This window comes from Mobula birostris, chromosome 8 (assembly GCF_030028105.1).
Source record: "Mobula birostris isolate sMobBir1 chromosome 8, sMobBir1.hap1, whole genome shotgun sequence".
NCBI classification, from domain to species: Eukaryota; Metazoa; Chordata; class Chondrichthyes; order Myliobatiformes; family Myliobatidae; genus Mobula; species Mobula birostris.
In genome coordinates this window covers 65,777,703-65,804,953 of record NC_092377.1, presented here as the reverse complement: position 1 = coordinate 65,804,953, position 27,251 = coordinate 65,777,703, and the positions used below count along the sequence as shown (strand labels likewise).

The window sequence follows — 27,251 nt, the reverse complement described above, 5'->3', positions numbered from 1 at the left end:
CATAATCTTAAAAAAAAATCCAATTGCAAGTTTTAAAGTCAATTAAAAGTGAATACTGATTGAAATTAATATCACCTTTTCTATAACAAATGTTCTATTTTTCTTTGTAACATGAACTGCTTTAACATTAAGATCTTTAGTGCATTTTTGGCCCAGAAATTATATGCCAATTCTTGCGAAAGGCAATCTAGATGCTGAAAAAATCTGACTGTATTTAGAAAACACAGCTGTAAGTACTGCAGTTTTTATTTATTTTATTTTTATGCCTACATTTATCATTAAAATAAATAAAGACATGACATTTTGAATAGTGAAAACATCAGGTCAAACATGCACTAAAGGAAATAACCCATCTGCCAATGGAAAATCTGTAGACATTGCCTGAATAAAAACTCTGATTTTGGGAGAAATGCATGACGTGGCTGGTTAATCACGGAAAAGAATAATTGTCTTCTCCTGGAGAACAGAAAACCAGCAGAGGACTTGAAGTCAAAATTAGGGAAATTTGCATGTGTATACTTGAAGACTTGTGGTATTTGCATCCACTGCTGGGAAACCTAGAAAGACCAAGAACAGAGACATAGAAACACAGAAAACCCACAGCACAATACAGGCCCTTCGGCCTACAAAGCCATGCCAAACATGTCCTTACCTTAGAACTACTCAGGCTTACCCATAGCCCTCCATTTTTCTAAGCTCCATGTATCCACCCAGAGAGTCTCTATGGAGACCCTATAGTTTCTGTCTCTGCCGCCGCCGGCAGCCCATTCCATGCATTCACCACTCTCTGCGTAAAAAACTTAACCCTGACATCTCCTCTGTACCTATTTCCAAGCACCTTAAAACTGTGCCCTCTCGTCTTAGCCATTTCAGCCCTGGGAAAAAGACTCTGACTATCCAGACGATCAATGCCTCTCATTATCTTGTACATCTCTATCAGGTCACCTCTCATCCTCTATCACTCCAAGGAGAAAAGGCCGAATTCACTCAACCTATTCTCATAAGGCATGCTCTCCAATCCAAGCAACATCCTTGTAAATCTCCTCTGCACCCTTTCCACATCCTTCCTGTAGTGAGATGACCAGAATTGAGCACAGTACTCCAAGTGTGGTCTGATCAGGGTCCTATATAGCTGCAACATTACCTCTCAGCTCTTAAACTCAATCCCATGATTGATGAAGGCCAATGCACTGTATGCCTTCTTAACCACAGAGTCAACCTGCATAGCAGTTTTGAGTGTCCTATGGACTCGGACCCCAAGATCCCTCTGATCCTCCACACTGCCAAGAGTCTTGCCATTAATTCTATATTCTGCCATCATATTTGACCTACCAAAATGAACCACCTCACACTTATCTGGGTTGAACTCCACCTGCCACTCCTCAGCCTGGTTTTGCATCCTATCAATGTCCCGCTGTAACCTCTGACAGCCCTCCACACTGTCCACAACACCTCCAACCTTTGTGTCATCAGCAAATTTACTAACCTATCCCTCCACTTCCTCATCCAGGTCATTTATAAAAATCACAAAGAGTAGGAGTCCCAGAACAGATCCCCAAAGCATACCACTGGTCACTGGCCTCCATGCAGAATATGACCTATTTACAACCACCCTTTGCCTTCTGTGGGCAAGCCAGTTCTGGATCCAGAAAGCAATGTCCCCTTGGATCCCATGCCTCCTTACTTTCTGAAGAAACATTGCATGGGGTACCTTATCAAATGCCTTGCTGAAATCCATATATACTACATCTACGTCTCTACACTCATCAATGTGTTTAGTCACATCCTGAAAAAATTCAATCAGGCTCGTAAGGCACAATCTGTCTTTGACAAAGCCATGCTGACTATTCTTAATCATATTATGCCTCTCCAAATGTTTATAAATCCTGCCTCTCAAGATCTTTTCCATCAACTTACGAACCACTGAAGTAAGACTCACTGGTCTATAATTTCCTGGGCTACCCCTACTCCCTTTCTTGAATAATGGAACAACATCCGCAACTCTCCAATCCTCCAGAACCTCTCCTGTCCTCATTGATGATGCAAAGATCATCACTAGAGGCTCAGCAATCTCTTCCCTCACTTCCCACAGTAGCCTGGGGTACATCCCATCCAGTCCCAGTCCTGGTGACTTATCCAACTTGATGCTTTCCAAAAGCTCCAGCACATCCTCTTCCCTAATATCTACATGCTCAAGCTTTTCAGTCCACTGCAAGTCATTCCTACAATCGCCAAAATCCATTTCCATAGTGACTACTGAAGCAAAGTATTCATTAAGTACCTATGCTATCTCCTCCGGTTCCATACACACTTTTCTACTGTCACACTTGATTGGTCCTATTCTCTTAAGTCTTAACCTCTTGCTCTTCACGTAATTGCAGAATGCCTTGGGGTTTTCCTTAATCCGGTCCGCCAAGGCCTTCTCTTGGCCCCTTTTGGCTCTCCTAATTTCATTCTTAAGCTCCTTCCTGCTAGCCTTATAATCTTCTCGATCTCTATCATTACCTAGTTTTTTGAACCTTTCCTAGGCTCTTCTTTTTTTTTCTTGACTAGATTTACAACAGCCTTTGTACACCATGGTTCCTGTACCCTACCATCCTTTCCGTCTCATTGGAACTTAGCTACGCAGAACCCCACGCAAATATCGCCTGAACATTTGCCACATTTCTTCCATACGTTTCCCTGTGAATATCTGTTTCCAATTTATGCTTCCAAGTTCCTGTCTGATTGACTATGTTTAATTGAAGTAAGGGGAAATATGAGTCTTAGTCGTAGTCATACTTTATTAATCCCGGGGGAAACATTTCCCTAACTTGTCTGTTCCTACCCCTCTCCAATGCTATGGTAAAGGAGAGAGAATTGTGATCTTTATCTCCAAAATGCTCTCCCACTGAGAGACCTGACACTTCACCAGGTTCACTTCTCAATACCAGATCAAGTACAGCATCTCCTCTCATAGGATTATCTACACATTGTGTCAGGAAACCTTCCTGAACACACCTAACAAACTCCACCCCATCTAAACCCCTCACTCTAGGGAGATGTCAATCAATATTTGGGAAATTGAAGTCTCCCACCACAACAACCCTGTTACTATTACTCCTTTCCAGAATCTGTCTCCCTATCTGCTCCTCGATATCCCTGTTACTACTGGGTGGTCGATAAAAAACACCCAGTAGAGTTATTGAGCCCTTCCTATTCCAAACTTCCACCCACAGAGACTCTATAGTCAACCCCTCCATAACTCCTTTTCTGCGGCCGTGACACTATCTCTGATCAACAGTGAAATGCCCCCACCTCTTTTGTCTCCCTCCCTGTCCTTTCTGAAACACCTAAAGCCTGGCACTTGAAGTAGCCATTCCTGCCCCTGCACTCTGTAATGGGACAACATCATAGCTCTAAGTGCTGATCCACACTCTAAGCTCATCCACTTTATTCAAAAGTTCTTGATTAGCCAGGGCATCAAAGGGTATGGGGTGAAAGCAGGGGAGTGGGGATGACTGGATGAAGTGGATCAGCCCATGATTGAATGGCGGAGCAGACTCAATGGGCCGAATGGCTTACTTCTGCTCCTAAATCTTATGGTCTTATGGTCTAAAATACTCCTTGCATTAAAATACACACATCTCAAACCATTGGTCTGAGTGCATCCCTTCTCTATCACCTGCCTATGCTCCCTTTCACACTGGCTAAAATTCAAAGTCTGAAGTAGACAAGAGCTTGAATTGGTTCCTAGCTATTTAGATTATTAGACAGTATTTCTAAGCACTTACGAAGAGCAAAGGTTAGTGGAATTCAGGGAACGGCAGACAAGAAGAGGAGATCGGCTGGAAAGGAGAGAGAAGCAGCATGCAGCTAGCATGCCTGATGCTCTTTTATGAAAGGATGGGAAAGAGCAAGATTCTTGCTCCTCATGGGCAATAACAGCGCTGGAAAAGCTTATGTTTGTTGGATCCTGTACCTATTTTCTTCAGCTCCCAGGCTTCCCAAGTCCGGTGAAATCAATATTAAAGCTACTAAATCCATATTGATGACTGAGCCTGAAGTTTCATTTACACATTACCAATAGCTCGACTATCACTAAGGGGCCAAAGTCACTCCCAGCCCTAATAAATGCAGCATTTAAAGTTGCCACAGTTATAGGATCATAAAAAATTATGACACAGGTGGTGGCTTTTTGACCCATTGCACCTATATTGGGCTATTTAGAGGGACCTTGCTAATCCTTCTTTCCAGTAAAACCTTCATAGTCCTGCAGGTCAGGGCTTTTCAAAATACACATATGAATATCTTATAAACGTGGTAATCATTTGTATCTCCATCACCAGCCCACTGTGAATTTCATACCGTACCAATCTCTAGTGGAAAAAAGGCTTTCCCTTTCCCCTCTTAACCTTCCATCAATTACTTTCAACCTGTGCCCATGATTTGAGACCCCGATAAGCAAAATGAATCCTTCCTGTTTACTTCATGTCAGCCCTCAATTTATTTTTGTTTGTTTTAAACTTCAAAGCTCCACTCAGCCTCTGTTCCAAAGAAAACCACCCAGGCATATCTAATCTTTCCTCATTACTATGAGTTTCTAATCCTGGTAACATCCTCTTTAATCTCCTCTACAGCCTTTCCAGTGTAATAATATCGTTCCTGTAATGTGGAGATCAGAGTTATGTGCAATGCTTAAGTGATGACCCAGCCAGTGTTGCATTCAGTTTTAGCATCATTTTCCCGATTGAATAATCTATATGTTGTATATTTTATATATCTATAGCATATACATTATTATATTCTATTCCTTTGCTAGTAAAGGAAAGCATCCCATTTAGATGTTTTTTTAAAACCATTTTATTAACTGGTTCTATCATTCAGGATCTGAAGACACAGACACACACACACACACACACACACACACACACACACACACACATACACGCAAGCACGCACAAACACTTGATTCCTCCATGCTTTTTGATATCTTTTTCCTTTGCTTTGTTGTGTAATATTTCTCTGGATTAAAAAAAATTTGCCATTTTCTGCCCAACTGACAAGATCATCTACATCTTCCGTAAGCCTAAAGTTATCTTCCTCGCGATCAACCACACAGCAGTTATTTCAAGCAACACACATCAAAGTTGCTGGTGAACGCAGCAGGCCAGGCAGCATCTCTAGGAAGAGATACAGTCGACGTTTCAGGCCGAGACCCTTCGTCAGGACTAACTGAAGGAAGAGTTAGTAAGAGATTCAACATTTGTCTTGCCTTTTATAACCATTTAACTTCATAGGGACAATTGAGAACAGTGGTGAACAGTGTAACTAGAGAGAGGGAGCAAAGTTTGTTGCTTCTGTCACACAGATACAGAGAACAAATGTGAAATGATTGTTTCACACATCAACCCCACATCAACATATATTTTCCCCCTTTTATGTGTGTGGAAGAAAGGATTTACTCATAAAAATTATTGAAGGTTAGTATCTTTCGCATAGTGCTAAGCTAAATTAAGAACCAAGAAACAGGATTAGATTGGGTCAGATGTAATATTAGCAATGAAGAGACTTTTGGGTGTGTCATCAGGAAAAGCAATTTTAAAAATTGCTCATTTTACAAAATGTGACCATTACTGATGCGATCAGCATTACTGCACTGCCTGAATTACTTTTGACAAAGTAGTGTGAAACATCTAGAGTGGGGAACACACAAATGGTGGTGTTCATGCACCTTCTGTCATTGACCTTGGTGACAGAATCAGAAATTCAGGAAGTGCAATCAGAGAAGAGAAGGTAAGCACGGGCAGTGCACGTAGTGGACAGTTCACGTGGTAGTCATAGTGTAACAGTGATGGAAGGAGGCAAAGTTCAGTGTGGTGAAGGTGTGCCCATCCATATGTTGCTTTGTCCTGGTTGATGTTGAGCTCCATGAGTTGTTGGTGCTGCACTCATTCAGTTGAGGTCAATTACACTCCAGGTTTGTGCCTTGGAAGATAAAGCACAGGCTTTGGAGTGTCTGGAAGTGAGTCACTTGGCACAACGAATCAAGTGAGTAATGGATCTCAATCTTGCCAGATCACTCACGCTCCTACTGTCGTCTTGCCAGCATCTTTTAAGACCGTCATTTGGACACATTCGCTTTCTAGTTGTCTTTTTGGTAACAAAGGTTGCCTATGTACTGCCTGAACTTGCAGACAATAGGGGAAGTTATGTTGAATAAAGGCCAGCACAGCATCGTGGGCCAAAAGGCCTTTACTGTGTTGTAAACACAAAATACTCTGCAGATGCTGGGGTCAAAGCAACACTCACAACACACTGGAGGAACTCAGCAGGTCGGGCAGCATGCATGGAAATGATGAGTTGATGTTTCGGGCCGGAACCCTTCGTCAGGACTGAAGAGGGAAGGGGCAGAGGCCCTATAAAGAAGGTGGGGGAGGGTGGGAAAGACCCTCTTCACTGTGTTGTAATGTTTCATGTCCTATGCTGAGTAACCATGCCACTGACTGGGTTGACAAAACAAATGCAGCTCTTAGACATAATCAAGAAACACTTCACTCTATAACAAAGCACACCTCTTCCTCAAACACAAACATAGGGGACTTGGCTTAGTGCAATGTTATGTCCAAGTTTAGGTGCTCTCATATGGTGGGTGAAATTGAGGCAAAGACCAAGGTGAAGAGAGACTGAAAATTATATTCTAATTTGAAACGCCTTTGTTTCCCAAAGAGGTTGAATGTGTTTGCCTGAGTTGATCAAAATGTATACAATAATAAAGGTGTCCCCGCTTAAGGAAGTTACTATAATTGAGCTCATCATAAGGAAGCAGGCACAGCCGAGGTTGTGCCTTTCTTGAACTAAACCCATGAATCCTGCTATAAACTTCCAGAATCTGGAGTTTGGCCCAAGTTCTAACTACATTACGAAAACTGAGACTGCAGATTCTGCAACACCAGGCACCAGACCACCTTCTGTGTCTCTGCCCATCCAATCCACCGTCTGCAAAACAAATCAATCATATCTCTGAACTGCAATGCACAACCGGATGTGAATTTCAAAAGCACTCCACAGACACGATTCAACAGCCAGTTTAAACGTTCATTTACAAGGTATACTAACTGTTTATGCAGGTCAAGTTGTGGTCCACTGCAAATCCTCCTTATCAGAGAAAGGATATTTCAATTAATGCAGTTCTGACCACTTTATCCATAGGTCAGCTATATCATTTTCTCAGCAACAAAAAAGCCACCCACTCAAAATTTTAAAATACTGCCAATACTTAATAACTATGATTATGAACAAGGTAGCAGGGTCGGAACTGGCATTCAGGGTTCCAATCCCAAGAACTATTCAAATCTGAACTATTTGTAAATTGCCAATAAGCAGAAAGAGCATGCGGGAGAGGACCCCAGAAAGACCAGAGAGAGGAGAGCAGCTGCCAGCCAGCCTCAGCGAGTGATGAGGCAGCCTGTTCAGCACGATCCAGCCCTCTGGTCTCCCACCTCCCAAATACCCATTGTACAGTATGGGGCACCCATATGAAATCGGAGAGAACCTGTGTGTTAATGTCTTCAAGAGGTGGGAATGAAAAAAAAACCAAACAATTCTAAGTAAAATTCTATATTATCTATCAAAATTTCAACAAATGCAGATAAATTTTGCAAAAATATTGAAATAAAATTCCAATGTAAATCATGATTGGGGTACGTTATAATTGACTGCATTCTCTTCTGCTCTATCAAAATTACAGTTACTCAGAATCAGATTTACTATCACTGATGTTGTAAAATTTGTTGGTTGTGGCAACAGTAGTGCAAAGACATAAAAATTACAACATAAGATAGTACAAAATGGTTACATGGTTCTCAACCATCCAGATTACCATCAAATTAAATACTAGCAAGATTTACCAACACACAGACATCAACTCTTTAAATGGCTTTAAAAATGTCTGTCTTAGTGTTATTGAGACAGACTTCCTTGCAGGATGCATACATAATTCACATATATTCACCTTATTTAACATTATTTTTTTACTGCTTTGATGCAGTACAGACCCTTGTCCGTCTTGCTGCAAAACTACCTCTTTGCTCATAAATATAAATTTTACTTCTGTACAAATTAACACTGCCTCAACCTGTTCTACTGTAATATCATACGCCACAAAAACAACATAGGAAGCACAGGAAATAAATGAAAGCACATTGTAGAGAGGTGTTTAAAGTAACAACTTGGTCATGGTAATAGGCTCATGTTTGAAAAGAGACATATGAACACATTTAGAAACCTACTTCTATGCAGAGCAGAGTTAGTGGCTAAATACCCTTCAGAAAAACAATCAGGAAATCTGCATATTAGCAGCTGCTAATTTGTGAGTAAAATTAAACCTGAAGGCAATTTAATTGTTTTTTTAGTTAATTAATATTTTGTTAAACATTATTTCAACAGTGCTGAGACATGTTCTCACCTGTATTACTATTCAAAGGTCCATTATCAAACAGAGAAAGAAAATCTCAGCTGCATTGTCTGGCTGAATCCAAAATGTCATCTAACATCCACTGTGTTTTCTTATGGATTGATTGCAAAGACAGTCACTGAACATAAACAAAATTAAAAATTGCAGCAATACAAGAACTTCCTCCTTACACACTCCACTGCCCATAATAGGAAATGGTTTGCTGACAGATTGCCTCAAACACAAATAAGCTTCCCTTTTGTCATGTCTAATATGTGTGAGGATGCTATAATGTGCAACTTTGTTATAGAAGCACTAAGCCTGCGGTCATTGAAATAATTTTGGATTACATTTACTGATCTAGAGCTTTGGTGAACGTTCAACTGAGCTGCTGCATTCAGGACACCCAAAGCAACTCTATTTTTATTATTTGCCCTATGTGCAATTAAACAAGTGCAATTCTCCTCCTACAGCAAATTCTAATTGTACTCATTGCTCGAAGGCAGTACCAATGGAGCTGACAAGGCCCCAAGTTTGGCTTTGACAGTAATAGGTGCTTTCAAATGATAATGATACACGAAATTACACAGCACTCAGTGGCAGCGTTACAGTCAAAAACTACCACACAGCTGCAACTCATGAAAATAGGTTTTATTTGGATTGCATGGGAGAATCCAAATTAGCAGCTCTCTTCCGCCTTTCCTTTCAAGCTCCCTTCCCTCTTTGTGACACTCCCCTTTTTGGTTCTTTGGCTCTATTCTTCAACAGGCCTCCCACAACACCCTCTCCCCACCACTCCCTCAGCTGCTGACTGCTGACTGCAAATTCCTGACCTCCAAAACTGTCTGGGAGAAATTCTGTGGTAAAATCACCCATGTTCCACAGGATCAATCTCAGACACTGAATTTACATCCTCAGGGCTCTGGTCCGAAATCCCCAGGGGATCATTTCCCAAGAAGTCTCTCACCCACAGCCTCCTGCATGGTCAAGAGGACAAATGAGAACGTTGTCATCCTACATGGTGCAAGGTCACCGAGCTGTAGAGCAAGGGTGAATTCTGGAGGCAAAGCTCCAAGTATTCTTTGCTTCAGAAAATAAATAGCGAAGGAGCATTCATACTGATACTAGGAACCTTTAGCCTATTCATTGGAAGGCTGTTGGTGCCCACTGTAAATTTCTGCAGTTCCTAGAATGGTCTCACCAGTGACCTCAAAACCACAGGACTGAAACGGAAGTGGGTCATCCTCATTTCTGTCAGACTGCCTAAGAGCAGGGATAAACCAAACCAAAATATGCAAAGCTTCAAATTGCATTAGCTGAAGGAATCTCAGTAAGGGCAGGACAGTAGCGTAACAGTTCGTGCAACGCTTCACAGCACCAGCGATTGGGCTTGAATTCCTGCCGCTATCTGTGAGAATTTGTACATTCTCCCCATGACCCTGTGGATTTCCTCCTGCTGTTCCAGTTTCCTCCCACATTCCAAAAAGACTTAGGTTAGTAAGCTGTGGGCTGAACCACGCTGGCGCCAGAAGCATAGATCATTTGCAGACTGCACCCAGCACATCCTTGGACTGTGTTGGTCATTGATGCAAACAATACAGTCCACTGTATGTTTTGATGCTTGTGTGATAAATAAATCTAATCTTCTCTAATCTGAGTTTATAATACCCTTGCTCAACTGTCAGTACAGAAAAATCATCTTTGATAAACAATTTCACCAATCTCAATAATTACTACCACCCAAAGTTGCACACAAAACTAACACTACTATGTTGTTATTCCTTCAGTGTCACTGCATCTAATCCTGGAGCTCTCTCCCTAATAGCACTGTGGAATTATGTTCACTAGAGGACTGTAGCCTTTCAATCAGCACCCCACCATCACATTTGTAAAGGCAATTACAAATGGACAATAAATACTGGACTTGCGGAAGAAAAACATCCTAGATTTGGACATCTAATGACTCCAAAGTAGCAAAATCCGGATATAAAGTCACTTCAATAATTGCAAGGCACCAAAATAAAATCTGGAAATATTCACTTTAGGTGGCACCTGTGTCAACATTGTTATATCAAATATCTTTCATCAGAACAGTGAAAAGTTGGGGTTAAGGCAAACATTAAGCTGCAGAAACAGATGAAAGGGAGTAAATACCAAAAAGTGAGACAAGGAGTGACTGAACAACAAACACGATGGTCGCGTTAGCTGAACAAGAACACTAAAGATCCGAGAATGATAAAAGATGTGTATGGGAGAAAGGCATGATGGAGAGAGTGAAGGAATCTTCAAATTACCATTAGTAGGAGAGAGAAAAAAAAATCTAACATTGGAAACACAATTAACAAGTTTGGGATGGCTAATAATGGCTATTGAATTCAATGTTTTGTTTCATAGGATGTTCGTTAGAGCAGGTGCACTCCACACCTGCATCTTTATTGATTGGATACATGATTTAATATTAAATTGACAAGATTAGATTACTCCAAGTTTGCTCATAGTATATGATACAGAAATACAATTAAGCCAGAGTAGCCTAGAGACCTGCGTTCAGTAAAGCAAACAGCCATAATTTCTGCTCCTGACTGCTTACGGCACCTGCAGTTTGCTTTAAAAGTTTGATATTGTCTAAGATTGAAACATTCATCAATTGGTTTGAGGGCACAGATCATGTTACATCTGGTCTCTAGTAATCAAAATCTTTTTGGAGGGATTGTGGTTGGAGAGAGTTAACAAACAGAAACATCACATTCAATGTTGGAGCTATTTGGATTCAGAAAACCTTACAGAAGAAAACAAAGACTGTGCTCGGTCTATGAAAGGTAGCAATGAGAATATTGTTAGTTAGCATAATTTCTTTCCTAAGGTGCTTCTAAGTACGGTCGTATGAACATCAGCATTTAAAGATACTCACGTCAACAGGTGAATGGGAAACTAGACAAGTACAAACCACAGCAAAACGCAAGGAATTGAAACTAGGAATATCTCAGTGACTTCTGGAAGTATTTAACTTCCCCATACTCACATCAATATTTACCCCTGCAAATGCTAAGTATAAATTAGAGCAGTAATTTTAATAATCAATCCGATTCAAATATGCTACCAGGAAAATGAAATAAACAATGAACCCTTACATATTAATCACAGTCTACCATGGTATCAGTTCAAAGTTTCATCTTAAATTTGGCTTTGTCAATGGTATTTGAAGCCCTCTACAAATTTTATCACTTACCTTTAGAAACGCATCTGTATTTTCAGCTTGATACTGTGACTCCATATAGTCTGATGTGGCACTTTTTTTAAGAGCTGGTACTGGTGGTACACTAGTGAAATCTGCAATGTACACAAGAGTCAAACATCTTCCATGTAAAATCTCTCACAGTTCTATATTTAGCTTAACTGTTCACTGAATACAATGCTGATACCCCTCACAATTCAGAATCAATGATAATTATTTAGAATGTTATTAAAATAACGATTGAAAATAAATGATAATCTAAGAGTCAGCAATAAAATATATCAAGTGGAGCAGGAAACTGAGCAAGCTTTTATCAAAGAAAATTAGTGCATATTGCATGAATTTTTCAATAAGTCACTGTATTTGAAATAAGAGAAAAATTAAAAAGGGCAATCATTACATGACTATACCAACCAGTTGAGCATGTATAAAAGATAAAATTCAGTCCATATGCTATTGACATAACCATAATGAAGCATTGTGTCTTTGTGATAGCCTTCACTTCAGTTTGCATAAATAGTATTTTGTTTAAACGGCTCCAGTCAGCATTAGACCAGTACTTAGCTATATACAAATGGCAAGCAATCTTATTCAGTTACCTCTGTGCAAAAGTACACAGAGAACACTGCTTGGCTGCACCTTCTGATATAAACTCACATTCACTTTAACTCCTTCAAACACAACAATTGTTAGATGGATTTAAGTAGGCTGGAAGTTGTACTTTATTTGAGATAATGACAAAAGTGGCAGATTCATTGACACTTTTAAAATGTTCCACATTGTTTAAACACATCAGAACTAAGAGGCATATGCATGACATATCTGCTTTACCTACTGTGTGTGGGCAATGAACACTTTGATTAGCTACTTTTTTGTTCAACATCTATTTCCACTTAGTTGCATGCAGATACTAGACAGATAACAGAATGGTAGGCTCATCACTTGGTGAGTTAGCCAATTGGATAGAAAATTGACTTAGTAGAAAGAGTCAGAAAGTGGAGGTTCTTTTTTAAGATTGGAGGCCTGTGAACAATGGTGTCCTATGAAGATTTATCCTGAGTCCACTGTTATTTGTCATCTATATTGATAATTTGGATGAAAATGTAGGTGGCGTGATTAGTAAATTGGATGACATCAGGTATGGTGGCAGAGTGGACAGTAAATAAAGTTACAACATGATCTGGATTAACCTGGAAAGTGAACCAAGGAATGGCAGATAGAATTTAACTTGTACAAGTGCAAAGTACTGCATCTTGGCAAGTTAAATCATAGCAGAACTTGTACAGATAATTGTCCCCTGAGGGGACAATGTTTTGCAAGCTTGCCTTCCTTGGTCAGGGCACCTATGAGAGTTGGGATATTGCACTTCAGTACGATCACATTTGAAATCCTGTGTGCAATTCTGGTCATCTGGCTGCAGGAAGACTATCATTAAGTTCTAAAATGTGCAGAACAAGGATGATATCAAAGCTGGAGGGCTTCAGACATGACGAGTCTGGATAGGCTGGAACTTTTTTCCCTGAAGTATAGGAGGTTGGCCTTATAAGGAGATATTAAACATTGAGGGGCAAAGACATAGTGACTGGTCACAGTCTTTATCCCCAGGGTAGATACATCTAGAGGAAAGAATTTTACAGTGAGAGGGGATCCTGAGAGCAAATGTGGTGGAGACAGAGGAATTGAGAGAAGAGGACAGCTTTTTTGCTCTCAGGATGACACTCTTCATTCCAGAACTAAGGAGATGTCCTCCTTCTTCAAAGAAAGGGGCTTCCCTTCCTCCACCATCAATGCTGCCCTCACCTGCATCTCTTCCATTTTGTACATGTCTGCCCTCATTCCATCCTCCCGCTATTGTCCTCGCCTATCACCCCACCAGCCTCCACATCCAGCACATAATTCTCCCTAACTTCTGCCATCTCCAGCAGGATCCCACCATCAAACACATCTTTCCCTCCCCCCCCCCCCCACTTTCTGCTTTCCACAGGGTTGCTCCCTATACAACTCCCTTGTCCACTCGTCCCTCCCCCACTGATCACCCCCCAGCCACTTATCCTTGCAAGTGGAACAAGTGCTACACCTGTCCTATTCAGGGTCCCAAATAGTCTTTCCAGGAGAGGCAACATTTCACCTGAGTCTGTTGGCGTTGTATACTGTGTCCGGTGCTCCTGGTGAGGCCTCCTGTACATTGCTGAGACCCGATGTAGATTGAGAGATTGCTTCACCGTGTACCTACACTCCATCTGCCAGAAAAACCGGGATCTCCCAGTGGCCAGCCATTGTAATTCCACTTCTCATTCCCATTCCGATATGTCAGTCCATGGCCGCATCTACTGCCGCACTCAGGTTGGAGAAGCAACACCTTATATTCCATCTGGGTAGCCTCCAACCTGATGGCATGAAATTCAATTTCTCGAACTTCCGGTAATCCCCCCCCCCCCACCTTCTCCTTCAGTATTCCTCATTCCTTTTTCCCTTCTCATCTCATCTCCTTACCTGTCCATCACCTCCCTAAGGTGCTCCTACCACTTCCCTTTTTCCATGGCCTTCGGTCTTCTCTTATCAGGTTCCCCCTTCTCCAGCCCTTTATCTCTTTCACCAATTAACTTCCCAGCTCTTTACTTCACCCCCTCCCCCCTCAGGTTTCACCTATCACCTACCACCTTGTACTTCTTCCTTCCCTCCCCCCACCTTCTTACGCTGACTTCTCAACTTCCTTTCTAGTCCTGATGAAGGGTCTCAGCCTGAAACGTCGACTGTTTACTCTTTTCCATAGATGCTGTCTGGCCTGCTGAGTTCCTCCAGCATTTTGTGTGTGTTGCTTGGATTTCCAGCATCTGCATATTTTCTCTTGTTTGTGACCAGATATAATTAGTAATTGTGAAATTCTTGTACATATAAAGATAACATTGTCTGCTACTGCTTGTTACTGAAATGTAGAATGCGCCTGAACTACTTATTATACCAATAATTCAAGGGAAAGCATAAAATGGAGGTTTAAAACATTGAACCCTGAATCACTCTGTGTATGAGGTAAACGTAATCCTTTAAATGTACATCATTGCTCTTTTGTAGCATGACTCGGCTTACAATTTTCTAGTTAAAAATTGAGAAGCTCACCAGAAGGGACAGGAAGGAGGTGGTTGTCAACAAACTCCTCCAGCAGTTTTGATTGGTCAGGAGGAAGCGGAGCTGTTATCTGAATTAATGAGTCATTAGGTTCTGTTGTTCTTTGGTTCCAGTCTGAAGAAAATCTCCTGACAGTAAGTATTAAGTGATTTTCTGCAAACAAGGATTCAATACATCTATGGTGTAGATTCGTAACCACTTCTCCATTTATTATTAAAATTTCATCTCCGACTCTTGCACCTAACAGAAAGAAGAACACATAAATCAGGGTGTTACCCAAATCATCACATTGATCACATCAGGCTGCCAATGAGGCCACCACAAATAATATTTTTACTTCATATTTTTCCACCCATTTCTAAGTAACCTTTATTCAAATGATTAATATTATTAATAATAGCATAATCATTATGCCAGAGAAACTGAGGTATACATTCTGTTTATTCAAGTCATTCATGTAGAAATTTTGCTCAAGTGTTTCCCATGAACACACACAGGATTTTTATTTCCTTCTAGCCTCAGTTTCTTGCAGACCTCCAACATGCCACAGGAACAGCTAGTATTGAAGATGTGGCACTTGATAACACTGTCTCAGGAACTGTTTGTTAAAAGAATGAAAAAAATGCCACAAACTACAGTAAACCTCTGATCATCTGCAATCAAAGGACTCAAGAATGCCATTGAGGCCTATGTACGCGGCTGGAGCTGGGAACTGGATTTAGGAACATAGCTAGGATTGTACAGGACCCAGCTGTGGCTAGAACTGGGGTCTGCAGTGGTTGTGCTGACCAGCTGTCTATTTCCAACCCCTTTAAACACAATGATTCAATGAAAGAATTATTATACAGAGAAAATGAAATAAGATTGTGTTGGTAATTTAATAGCAGTAACATCTAGTAGTCCAGAAATCCAATTCCATCAAAGTCTTGAGGCTGCAGCATTATTTTAACTTTTACTGTATAATTAGCATGCAGTGTCTCTCTTTTGGAACCTTCTTCCAGACACTGAGCTTCAGTAAACAGTTCCACTATGAAAGCATTGCAGCCAGTGGTGACTTCATTCACAAATTGCAGTACATCTGAGTCTCTTTAAGGTATTGCAGGACAGATATCACTAGTGGAATCTCTGATGGAGGCACTGAACTATAAAAGCAAAGTGTGTCATATTACAGTACTGAATATACCACTTCCCCAACACAATACCTCTCATGGATAAAGGCAGTCAATAATACCTTGTTTATCAGCCAGTCCACCAGGAAGCACGTCACTTACAAACAGAGAATTGTGCTGCTGCTTTCCATCCACCTGACCAGCCACAGCAAAACCTTTTAAACAGGAGAATAAGTAAAATTTTCACATTAGAAATAATTGTTCCCCTATGATTTTGCACTTTAGGTATAAGCAGTACATGCCAGGACGCTGTCATTCTGACAATATAAACAGATCATTCCCAAGCTAGCAAGTTTGTAGGAATATGTATTATTTACATTTTATAGGATTTCTTGGTCATAAACTATATCCCACAATATATAAAATAAGCTTCTTTGGAATGATGTAGATGTAGATGACCAGGATTTCAACGACTCCAAATCCTCCAATACAGTAACCACAGTTTACCTCAAACTGAAAACATAAAGAAAAGTAAACGGCTTTCCTAAACCAAAAGAAAGTGTACCTGATGAGAATAATTTGGCAATGAAAGGAAGTTACAGTGAGAATATGAAGCATTTCAACAACCACTTCCATCTTTGGACTCACTCCTTATAGATTGTAATACAAAGCATTCTAAAGATTTACAACTAAGTAAAGACCACATAGAGTGATAATACTGTTCCAAGGCAAAACAGGGATGATGGAGTTAACTTCTGTCAGCCATACCTGCTGGCCACATTTGCTGAAAATGAACAAGATTAATCAGCAAGGACTCAGCTCCCCCTGCTGTCTTTCCATCCTCAGGTTCCAGATCAAAAACAAGCTCAAACTGGGACACATCAAATGCGAGAACCAGACCAAGCCTGTACTCCCATCCAACTCAAGAAGGGACCAGGTGCTAGGGAACACTATTTTAAAGCTGTTACCATTTCTGCCACAACCTCCCTCCTAGATTTATTCTCATTAAATATGGCTCACAGGGCTATGGTTCAATTACTTGACCAATAGCCAGGGGTCTGAGACACAGCAGCAGAAATCTGTGCTTAAATCTCACTATGACAGCTGGGGAATTTGGAAAAATGAAACAAGTGTTAGAGATGGTAACCATGACACTCCTGGATTTCTGTAAAAAAAAACTCTGGTTTACCAGTCCCCTTCAGGGAAGGAACTCCACCCAGCCTATTCAAGTGGTGACTCCAGACCCACCAACATGGTTGACTGCATTCTCCATTCAAGGCTCATCAGGAGGGGCAACAAATGCCAGTATCAATGATCTTCACCTTCTGAGATTGAGAACTTGGAACTCCCAGATCAAACAAATAAATGTTTTTTTTTGTATAAAAAGGTGAATAGTGAGGAAGTATGTACAGATTCCTGACTTAGGGAGATATGTGCCCTGCAATCAAATTGCAAACAGGCAGCATTTTGAGGATGAACACCAGCTTTTACTGCCCTTTCCCTAAATGACGTTCAGCATTACATTCGGTGTTCAGCAGTAGGATATCAGGGACACGTAACAGGGAAAGAATATATTATATTCTCTTCCCCGGCTGTCCCGCTTGGTGGCGCAATAATATCAGTGCTGGACTCCGGAGCAAAGGTTCCTGAGTTCGAATCCAAGTCGGATTGAGCATCAAGCTAGCAACTCGGCCTCGTAAAGACAAGAATAGCTTGCCACAGAAACACTGTCAAAAGACAGTGCCCTGATAACTTCACTGTCGAGTTAAGGGCTATTCTTCTTCTTCTTCTTCCTCCTCCTCGGCTCACTTATAAATAACAAATTTAGTTTAAAGGGGTTCACACAAAAAGGCTTGTGAACATATGCAGATATATAGTCTATTCTGAATCACATGCAAGAGCTTTCCTCTCCTATCATTCATTTATAAAAATTCAGGTTACATATATTGTCATTTCCGTATAATTGCAGTTCTGGCCAAATTTGAAAAAAAAAGCATTTTCTGTTATTTTGGATATCCATTACATGTCCAATTAATCATAAGAACATCAGTCACGTCACTATTCAATTATTTACATTAGAACATCTGCTCTTCTAATTAAAGAGAAAAGTGAACATGATCAAAGCTCAAGAAAGCATATGATCTGATGATTCCGACATGAATCAGTCCAGAACACCTGCCAAGAAACTGTTTCTATCTCAGCATCCTTTTGTTCTCTAACCAAAAGTACTTTTGATCACCTCTCAAATACAGACAATGATAATCAAAGACACTTTACCCTAAAGCAATCATCAACAGTAAATATTAAGTGCTCCAATAAAGACTCTTTTTTTCCCTTGCCTAAGCAGGTCACTCCTTCTGGGAATGAATAGAGTATTAGGGCAACAACAGCATTCCAAGTTACCCCTCTGAACAAAATGCCAGGAACATCAAATTGCAAGCAATTGCTCATCACTATGATAGACTCAGAACTGCAATCTCAGTGAGGAAGATTATAGAAGCTTTATCAAGTTAATCACAACACATGTGTATAATCATCCGCATTTTGCTGACTGCAATTTAAATTTGTTTCCACTTTACCAAAGTGTGTAAAAATTTTGAGTAACTAAAAAGTGAATATGTGGGGGAAATGGTTTAGTTGGCTCACCATATGTTTTGGAATTGTGGCATTCTGAACTTCCCAGATTTTGGAATAGTCAACAGAAGATTTTTGCCTGTTTCAATTATTTAGAGCTAATTGTGGTTCTATTATGAAATACAAGCTTCCAAGTAAGTTTGCATTGTGATACTAACAGTGTGGTGGTGAATAATGATTCTCTTGTCAATTAAACTCACTGAAGTGACTGAGAGCAATTATATTCACATAATTTTCTCTCTCTCTCTATATATTTTTTTTTCCTGGAGATGTCAGAGTGATTTTGTTACATTTATTCTTTAACAGTTCATTTCTCAATGACCTGCCTCAACTTGCAAAAAAACCGCTTCACATAAATCATACTGCCAATAAATATTTGGAAATTCCCTGATAAAGCATGATGAAATGATAAATGGAAACAAAGCCTACCATCCATAAGTTGGGATATGAGCTCACATAATAACAGCAATTAAACTTAAAAAGATTTCTTCATGTCCAGAGGAAATAAAAGGATCAGATTTCTTGTGGTCTCTTTCTGAGAGAGCCATGTTAGTTATAAACCAAAACAGCAGTAATTTGGTTTCTGTGTTTGCCAATGATAAGTAAAACAGTAGCTTCAGTCTAGTGTCTCAAATGGGAACTGACAATGGTGGAAAAAGAGAGACAGTGTGTCAGACAGTTTCTCCTCAACTGCAGCTGACCTTATTTCTGTTTTTTATTCGCTCCCCATCCTTAAAGGCACATTTCAAAACATCTCTCTGACTTCTCTCAGCTCTGATGTAAGGTTACCTGCAATATCGACTATGTTTCTCTCCCAAGAGATGTTGCCTGGCCTGCTAAGCATTACTCACAGCTTCTGGTTTTATTTCGGATGTCTAACATCTTCACAATGCTATTTCTGCATTGTCTCAGTAGTGACTAGGCAATAAAAAATTTGTATGGAGCAGGAATGACAGTAATTCTTGAGAGCTTTGTTAATGTACAGTGCCTATAAAAAGTATTCACCCCATTGGAAGTTTTCATGTTTTATTGTTTTACAACATTGAATCACAGTGGGTTTGATTTGGCTTTTTTTTGACTCTGAAATACTCTTCAGAATCAGAATTATTATCACTGGCATATGACTTGAAAGTTGTTAACTTAGCAGCAACAGTTCAATGCAATACATAATATAGCACAGAGAAAAATAAATAAAATAAAAATAATAATAATAAACAAATAAGTAAATCAATTACGTATATCAAATAGATTAAAAAAACATGCAAAAACAGAAGTACTGTAATATTTTTTTAAAAAGTGAGATAGTGTCCAAAGCTTCAATGTCCATTTAGGAATCAGAATGCAAAGGGGAAGAAGCTGTTCCTGAATCGCTGAGTGTGTGCCTTCAGGCTTCTGTACCTCCTGCCTGATGGTAACAGTGAGAAAAGGGCATGCCCTGGGTGCTGGAGGTCCTTAATAATGGACGCTGCCTTTCTGAGACACCGCTCCCTAAAGATGTCCTGGGTACTTTGTAGGCGAGTACCCAGGATGGAGCTGACTAGACTTACAATTCTCTGCAGCTTCTTTCGGTCCTGTGCAGTAGCCCGCCCCCCCCCCCAAAAAAAAAGACAGTGATGCAGCCTGTCAGAATGCTCTTCACGATACAACCAGAGAAGTTTTTGAGTGTATTTGTTGACATGCCAAATCTCTTCAAACTCCTAATAAAGTATAGCCTCTGTTTTGCCCTCTTTATGACTACATCAATATGTTGGGACCAGTTAGATCCTCAGACATCTTGACAGCCAGGAACTTGAAACTGCTCACTCTCTCCATTTCTGATCCCTCTACAAGGATTGGTATGTAATCCTTCGTCTTTCCCTTCCTGAAGTCCACAACCAGCTCCTTCATCTTACTGATGTCAAGTGCCAGGTTGTTGCTGTGGCACCACTCCACTAGTTGGTATATCTCACTCCTGTATGCCCTCTCATCACCACCTGAGATTCTACCAACAATGGTTGTATCATCAGCAAATTTACAGATGGTATTTGAGCTATGCCTAGCCACACAGACATGTGCATATAGAGAGTAGAGCATGTGGGCTAAGCACACACCCCTGATTGTACCAGTATTGATTGTCAGTGAGGAGGATATGTTATCACCAATTTGCACAGATTGTGGTCTTCCAGTTAGGAAATCGAGGATCCAATTGCAGAGGGAGGTACAGAGGCCCAGGTTCTGCAACTTCTCAATCAGGATCGTGGGAATGATGGGATTAAATGATGAGCTATAGTCGATGAACAGCATCCTGACATAGGTGTTTGTGTTGTCCGGGTGGTCTAAAGCCATGTGGAGAGCTATTGAGATTGTATCTGCCATTGACCTATTGTGGTAATGGGCAAATTGCAATGGGTCCAGGTCGTTGCTGAGGCAGGAGTTCAGTCTAGTCATGATCAACCTAACAACGCATTTCATCACTGTCAATGTGAGTGCTACCGGGCAATAGTCATTAAGGCAGCCCACATTATTCTTCTTAGGCACCGGTAAAATTGTTGCCTTTTTGAAGCAAGTGGGAAATTCTGCCCATAGCAGTGAGAGGTTGAAAATGCCCTTGAATATTCCCGCTAGTTGGTTAGCACAGATTTTCAGAGCCTTAATAGGTACTCCATCAGGACCTTCAGCCTTGTGGGGGTTCACTCTCTTTAAAGTCAGTCTAACGTCAGCCTCTGAGACAGAGATCACAGGGTCATCAGGTGCAGCAGGGATCTTCACAGCTCTAGTTGTGTTCTCCCTTTCAAAGCGGGCATAGAAGGCGTTGAGTTCATCTGGTAGTGAAGCATCGCCGCCATTCATGCTATTGGTTTTGCTTTGAAGGAAGTAATGTCTTGCAGATCCTGCCAGAGTTGCCGTGCATTTGATGTTACCTGTGACATTTACAGCTGTGCCATATTCTTTCCATTTCTTGATTGACTTAACAGTAGTCTAAGGGTTATTCAGTGACTTGGAAATGTTCTTGTATCCATCTCCTGACTTGTGCTTTCCAATAACCTTTTTGCAGAGTTGCTTAGAGTGTTCTATTCTCTTCATGGTGTAGTTTTTGCCAGGATACTGACTCACCAGCTGTTGGACCTTCCAGTTACAGGTATATTTTTATTACAATCAATTAAAACACCTTGACTGCACACAGGTCTCCAAAACCAGATCTCTATTTAACTAAATATGTGACTTCTAAAACCAACTGGCTGTCCCAGTGATAATTTGGTATGTCATGTTAAAGGGAAGTGAATACTTATGCAATCAATTATTTTGTGTTTTATTTGTGTAATTAAGTTATATCGCTTTGTAGAGATCCATTTTCACTTTGACACAAAACTCTTTTTCTGTTGATCAGTGTCAAAAAGCCAAATTAAATCCACTGTGATTCAATGTTGTAAAACAATAAAACATGAAAACTTCCAAGGGGGTGAATACTTTTTACAGCCACTGCCTATCCCATACATAGAGTACAGAAGAAATGCAATACCTGAACGTAGGGAGTGCAGTAGGTACAGCACCCTCCACCAGGATGGGAAATAATTAGATGTGCTATATTTTGTAACTTCAAAACATTAAACTAATTCAAAAGAAAACACGACAGTCCAAAATGCCAGTCTCATTTCATGTTTTACTGTAAGCGAGGCACACCTGTATCACGTGGTAGCGTCATGATGTATGCAATTCATGTATTTTTATATATAACAATGAATTATATAAACAACAAAGAATGCTTAATCAATATATGTACAAGATTACTGAAATATTAAATACACAACAGGTTGCACAAGTTTCTGCTCAAGAAGAGGTAAGTAAAAAGGGTTGTTTCAAGGTGAAAAACGATGAGTAATGACATTCTAAGAGTGGTGACTGTGCAAAGGCAAAAAAGGTTCTAATAGGACCAGTGAAGAAATTAAAAATGGAGCTTGAATAAACTGTTAATAGTTGTAACTGAACTATTAATTGGGCAAAACAAAAATAAGAACAGTGAGAGTGATTTGAAACTGCTGTACTAAATGTTAAATCTAAAATGTTCCACAGTGACAAAGTGAAAGATGAGGTGCAGTTGCTCAGGGAAAACAAGAGACTGCAAATGATGGAATGGGATTTAAGGCAAAAACAAACTGCTGGTAGTCAGTCGCTCAAGCTTCTGCTGAGCTGCACAAGAACAGATACAAGAAAGTTTTGCAAATGAGTGCCTTAATTTCAACTCCATTATTAAAGGCGACATTACAAGTATGACATTTGATGAATTCCAGAACCCACAGAACAACCACCAATATGGAAATTGTAATATCAATAGCACTTAGGCTGATAAACACCAATATCGCCAGTGATAAATTTCAAGGTTTCCATTACACTCTGGATTTTCCTATGATTTGCATTTCTAAACCCATTTTGAACATAATTAGTAAAATTATCTTTTTTTGTTCTCCACAATGGCAAATTATTTAAGAATTAGCATATTACTGGTCATAAATTAACAAGTTAAAATTTTGCAATGAAATTTGCATTACCAGTAATTCATTATTGATATAACTAAATTTAGGAAGTTCAGCTTTCTACTAACTTTCTATTTATTAACCTCAAAACAGTGCAAAACAAAAGCAAGAGAAAGAAACATGAAAGGAAGAAAATGCAAAGTCATCACTTACCAAAAGCAGTTTCAGATCCTTGCCTTTTAAGATGCATATGGTAAATATTCATGGTGACAATTTCTATTTCATCAAACAACTGCAATAATAAAGAAGATAAAATTATCATTCCACATTACTCCTAAAAGCTATGGAACAAGTCACTGTACACAAATGTTTTTGAAAAGTTGTGTTTTTTTTAAACAAACAAGACATTCCAATTTTTCAAAATCATTTTCTACAGTTGAGAAGAGTTGACTAGATTTTATAAGTAGTAAACAGGGGTTATCATGCTTTTCATAATGTTATAAATCAGTAATCTTTAAAGGCACTGTAGAAAGGAAAAGCCTTAGGCTTAGAGGTGATTATAAAAAACTGAAGTGAAAAGAGAAGTCTAGATGAAAGAAGATAAAGAGGAGGGGGAATAAAAGGATAGATTTTTGTAGTAGATGATCGGGAAGAAACAGGATAATTTCCTGCTAGAGATGACCTGACTAAATGTAGCAAATGTAAGATTTAATCTGACAAAAATAATCCCACAGGAAAATCAGTGGAGGAGGAATTAAAAATAAATCCTGAAATAAAATTAATTCATCACAGACAAAGATATAATGAATGATTATAATAACCATATTTTCATGGTGGTACAGAAAAGGTAAAAACCAGATTGAAGGAAAGTGCATGCATGTCTGATTAATCAAAAAGGTTACATTCTATAAATCCATATTAACAATTCATTTAATTCCTTAATAAAATTTAGCCAATTACAGCCAACCAACTATTTCACTTTTAGCTTCAATGCCACAATGAACCACGAGTCTTATTTCCCTCAGTTTTTGGCTTTCTTAGCTATGAGTCAAAAGACTATGATTCAATTTGCATTCAAGTTCTTTAGCACGTAATCAAGCCTTACAGTTCAATACTGTGTTGTTTTGTTGAACATGCCATCTCTTTTTGATAAGATACTTAACAAAAAGTACCTTCTTGAAAGCCGGGGAGGAACAAATAAATCATTTCTCACTTAACCAATACTACCATAAAATTATCAGCTTGCCATTCTACCCAATTTGTGATTCAAGAATGTGGAGGTCCAGAATTAGCAGCCACATTTGCCCGTATAACCCTGACACACCTCTATGATGCGATATGGTGAGTTGTAAGTTTTTCTTTCCTTTTGATTATTTTTTATTATATTTATACCATAAAGGGCTGTGGTTGCATGAAAATACTCAAAAAAAAGAATATCTTGACAAATGATTTTTAAAATATTAACAGAGAATGGCTAGAGAGCCATTGACATTCATAAAATGATACCATAGCATGATATGACGGGTGATTGATAAGTTCGTGGCCTAAGGCAGAAGGAGATGAGTTATTAACTTAAAACTTTCTGCATTTTCACTCAGAGTTGAACTGCACGTGCATGTAACAAGAGCTGTATAACTCATCTCCTTCTAACCTAGGCCACAAACTTATCAATCACCCCTGCTGCGGACCACCTGGAGGTCCAAGACGCTCTCGTTACATGCACGCGCAGTTCAACTCTTTGAGTGATAATGCAGAAAGTTTGAAGTTAATAACTCAACTCCTTCTACCTCAGGCCACGAACTTGTCAATCACCCCTGCCGTGGACCACTTCTACAAAGAAGGGATCTGTATGCTCCACGACCGTTGGACTAAGTGTGTACATGTAGGAGGGGACTATGTTGAAAAATAAATGTGCTAGGTTTTCTAAAATTGACTCCTTCTACTTTAAGCCAGGAAATTATCAATCATCCCTCGTAAGTGTCTTCAAGAGGGGGACAAAATATTTTTCCGTGAAATATTATGCCAAGTATTACCTGGTCCTGTATGTAGTCCAATTGATTAGGAATGTAATATTCCATATTTTTGTGTACCATTCTTCTGAGACGAACATTGTAATGAACTGGATTCAATTGTTTCATCTGCATGAGAAATGGGGCATTTATTAATATGTCTTCACTGGCAAAAATTCACAATAAAAATTTAAAATAATCAGACCCAAGAAATTTCAGTTTTTCGCACTGCCCAAATTGCAAAGGGAAGTGACAGTGAATCAGGAAATCTTGCTTTACGTTACCAAGGCATGGAATACCCCATAAAATAAATCAGATCTTTACCATATGATATGAGTTTGCCGTGCACAAGGTGATTGCTCTGGTCAATAAGATTCAGAGTGTGAACAGATTGAATTTTGGAGCTTGTGTGGCCTTCTGCTGCTCCATGTATTTAAAAAAGGAAAAATACATGCTCCAAAATAGCAAGTATGAAATTTGACACAGAGAGAGTGAAAAAGGAACACCCCCCCCCCCCAATTTTGTAGTCAATGCCCCACCAGTGGAACTTCCATTAATCTCATGGAAAATTCCTTCAAAGATCCATCATGTTTTAACACACCCTCTTCCTTTCCCAAAAGCATTTACTTTCAGAAGAGTTTATTAGGGTTTCAGGACTTTTAGCAGCAATATTATGAACTGGCAGAGCAGCTAATCACATTAAAGAACTCAAAAAAACCCGAGAGACAAAAAAAAAGCAGCAGCACCCTATGGTCAGATCTTCTAGCTATTTTGTGGAACTAACTCATGAGATTAAGGTGGCATAATGTCCACAAAACATGAAGTTAGTATCTTTTTTAATGAGTCATAGTCTTACTAAGAATTATGACATGGCATGCCACTTACACAATGAAATTAAACATGTAATCTGAGCACCTCATGGCAAGATTACTTTGGGAATCCTTAAGCTTTCATCACTCCTCTCAGAAATCACATGGTCCTGCTGCAAAGCAGTCCGTGGAGAGGATCAAAATTATCAATCCATTGATATTTCCGAATTACACTGTGCTTAAAAAACATGGTTGCTGTTACTTTACAAGATCATGACAGTGACCGCTGATAGTTTCTCTGTCACTTTAATTGCCAAGTCTGAGCTGGCTAATCATTCCAACAGGAACAAACCCTATGTCTTTTTGAGGACTGAAATTCACATTTGACAGGTTGTACTAATGGATGCTTTGCTTAACTTCTGTGACCAAAGTGGAATTTCTTCCACATTTAGTCTACAAAATTCAGTGGTCAATGTGAACTAGCACTTGCACTTGCTTTTCAAGGTGCCTTCAGAATTCTTCACTCAACCATTCATCATTTAATCAGATTATTGCTACATGATAAAAGGTAAAACTGAAGAAGCAAATTGATCAATTGTCTCCAAAATAAAATAAAAGAGAGCAAGTCGAAAAGTAATTTCTTCCTTCGGGTTTGATCTATATGCATTATGGAGATTGTCAATAGAGCGGTGAGAGTTTCACTCTTTTGTTGAGTAATGCAAGCATCCACATAACAATTAATAACTTTCTTAGGACACAAAATGTAGCATACAAACTCTTCATGAGATGACTGTCGTATTGGCAATGGCAATTGCCCAAACAATCTCACTCATGCAATCAGAATAGCATAGGCAACACACAAAATGACATGCTCTCCAAACACTCACCAGAGTTGAATGGCAAGAATGAGATAGTCAGCTTGGAAGTAGTAGATAGCAGAGATCACTGAGAAAACTATGGAGGTGTCCTTGTAACACTGGTTGGTAATTGGTCAGAAGGTTGGAAGAGATAGATTAAGAATAACAGGAAAATAGGATTTGACTGGTAGGATTTGACAAGTGCTGTTACCTGGTATTTGTATTAGAATTCTGTACTCGAATTTATACAATAAATAAGACCAGGACAAAGGGGCAGAAAATTGTACAAGTTTCCAGACTGATTTAAAGTTTGCGGCCACAGTATATGGGAACAAGATATATTAAGGAATTCAGGGATAAAATCAGGAAATAATGGAAATACAGAGCAGGCTGGTCAGCATCTGAAATGAGAGAAGCCTGGTTAATGTTACCAACGTAGATTCCAACTAGAACATTGTACACAAAAAAATTAATCACTTACAATTAATTTGATGTTGTATCTTACATATGTTAAAATATTGTGGTAGATTGTGCCAAAATCTTAGTATTCTTTGGATTAATAATCTTCTAGATTCATTTATATGGAT

General features: G+C 39.5%; 1 protein-coding gene across 5 annotated transcripts in view; it reads right to left on the bottom strand.

The window, feature by feature from the left end:
* LOC140201358 (rho guanine nucleotide exchange factor TIAM2-like) overlaps positions 1 to 27,251 on the bottom strand; it is a 278,281-nt gene that overhangs the window by 46,168 nt on the left and 204,862 nt on the right. For 4 of the 5 annotated variants that reach the window (XM_072265342.1, XM_072265339.1, XM_072265341.1 and 1 more), the window contains 5 exons: positions 25,023 to 25,127; positions 23,203 to 23,281; positions 16,027 to 16,119; positions 14,787 to 15,035; positions 11,664 to 11,764 (listed from right to left, as the gene is read on the bottom strand). In XM_072265342.1, coding sequence (XP_072121443.1) covers positions 11,664 to 11,764; positions 14,787 to 15,035; positions 16,027 to 16,119; positions 23,203 to 23,281; positions 25,023 to 25,127 — 627 coding nt within the window. Of the gene's footprint in view, positions 1 to 8,446; positions 8,534 to 11,663; positions 11,765 to 14,786; positions 15,036 to 16,026; positions 16,120 to 23,202; positions 23,282 to 25,022; positions 25,128 to 27,251 lie in introns of those variants that run through there. The other variant, XM_072265345.1, reaches the window with a different exon arrangement.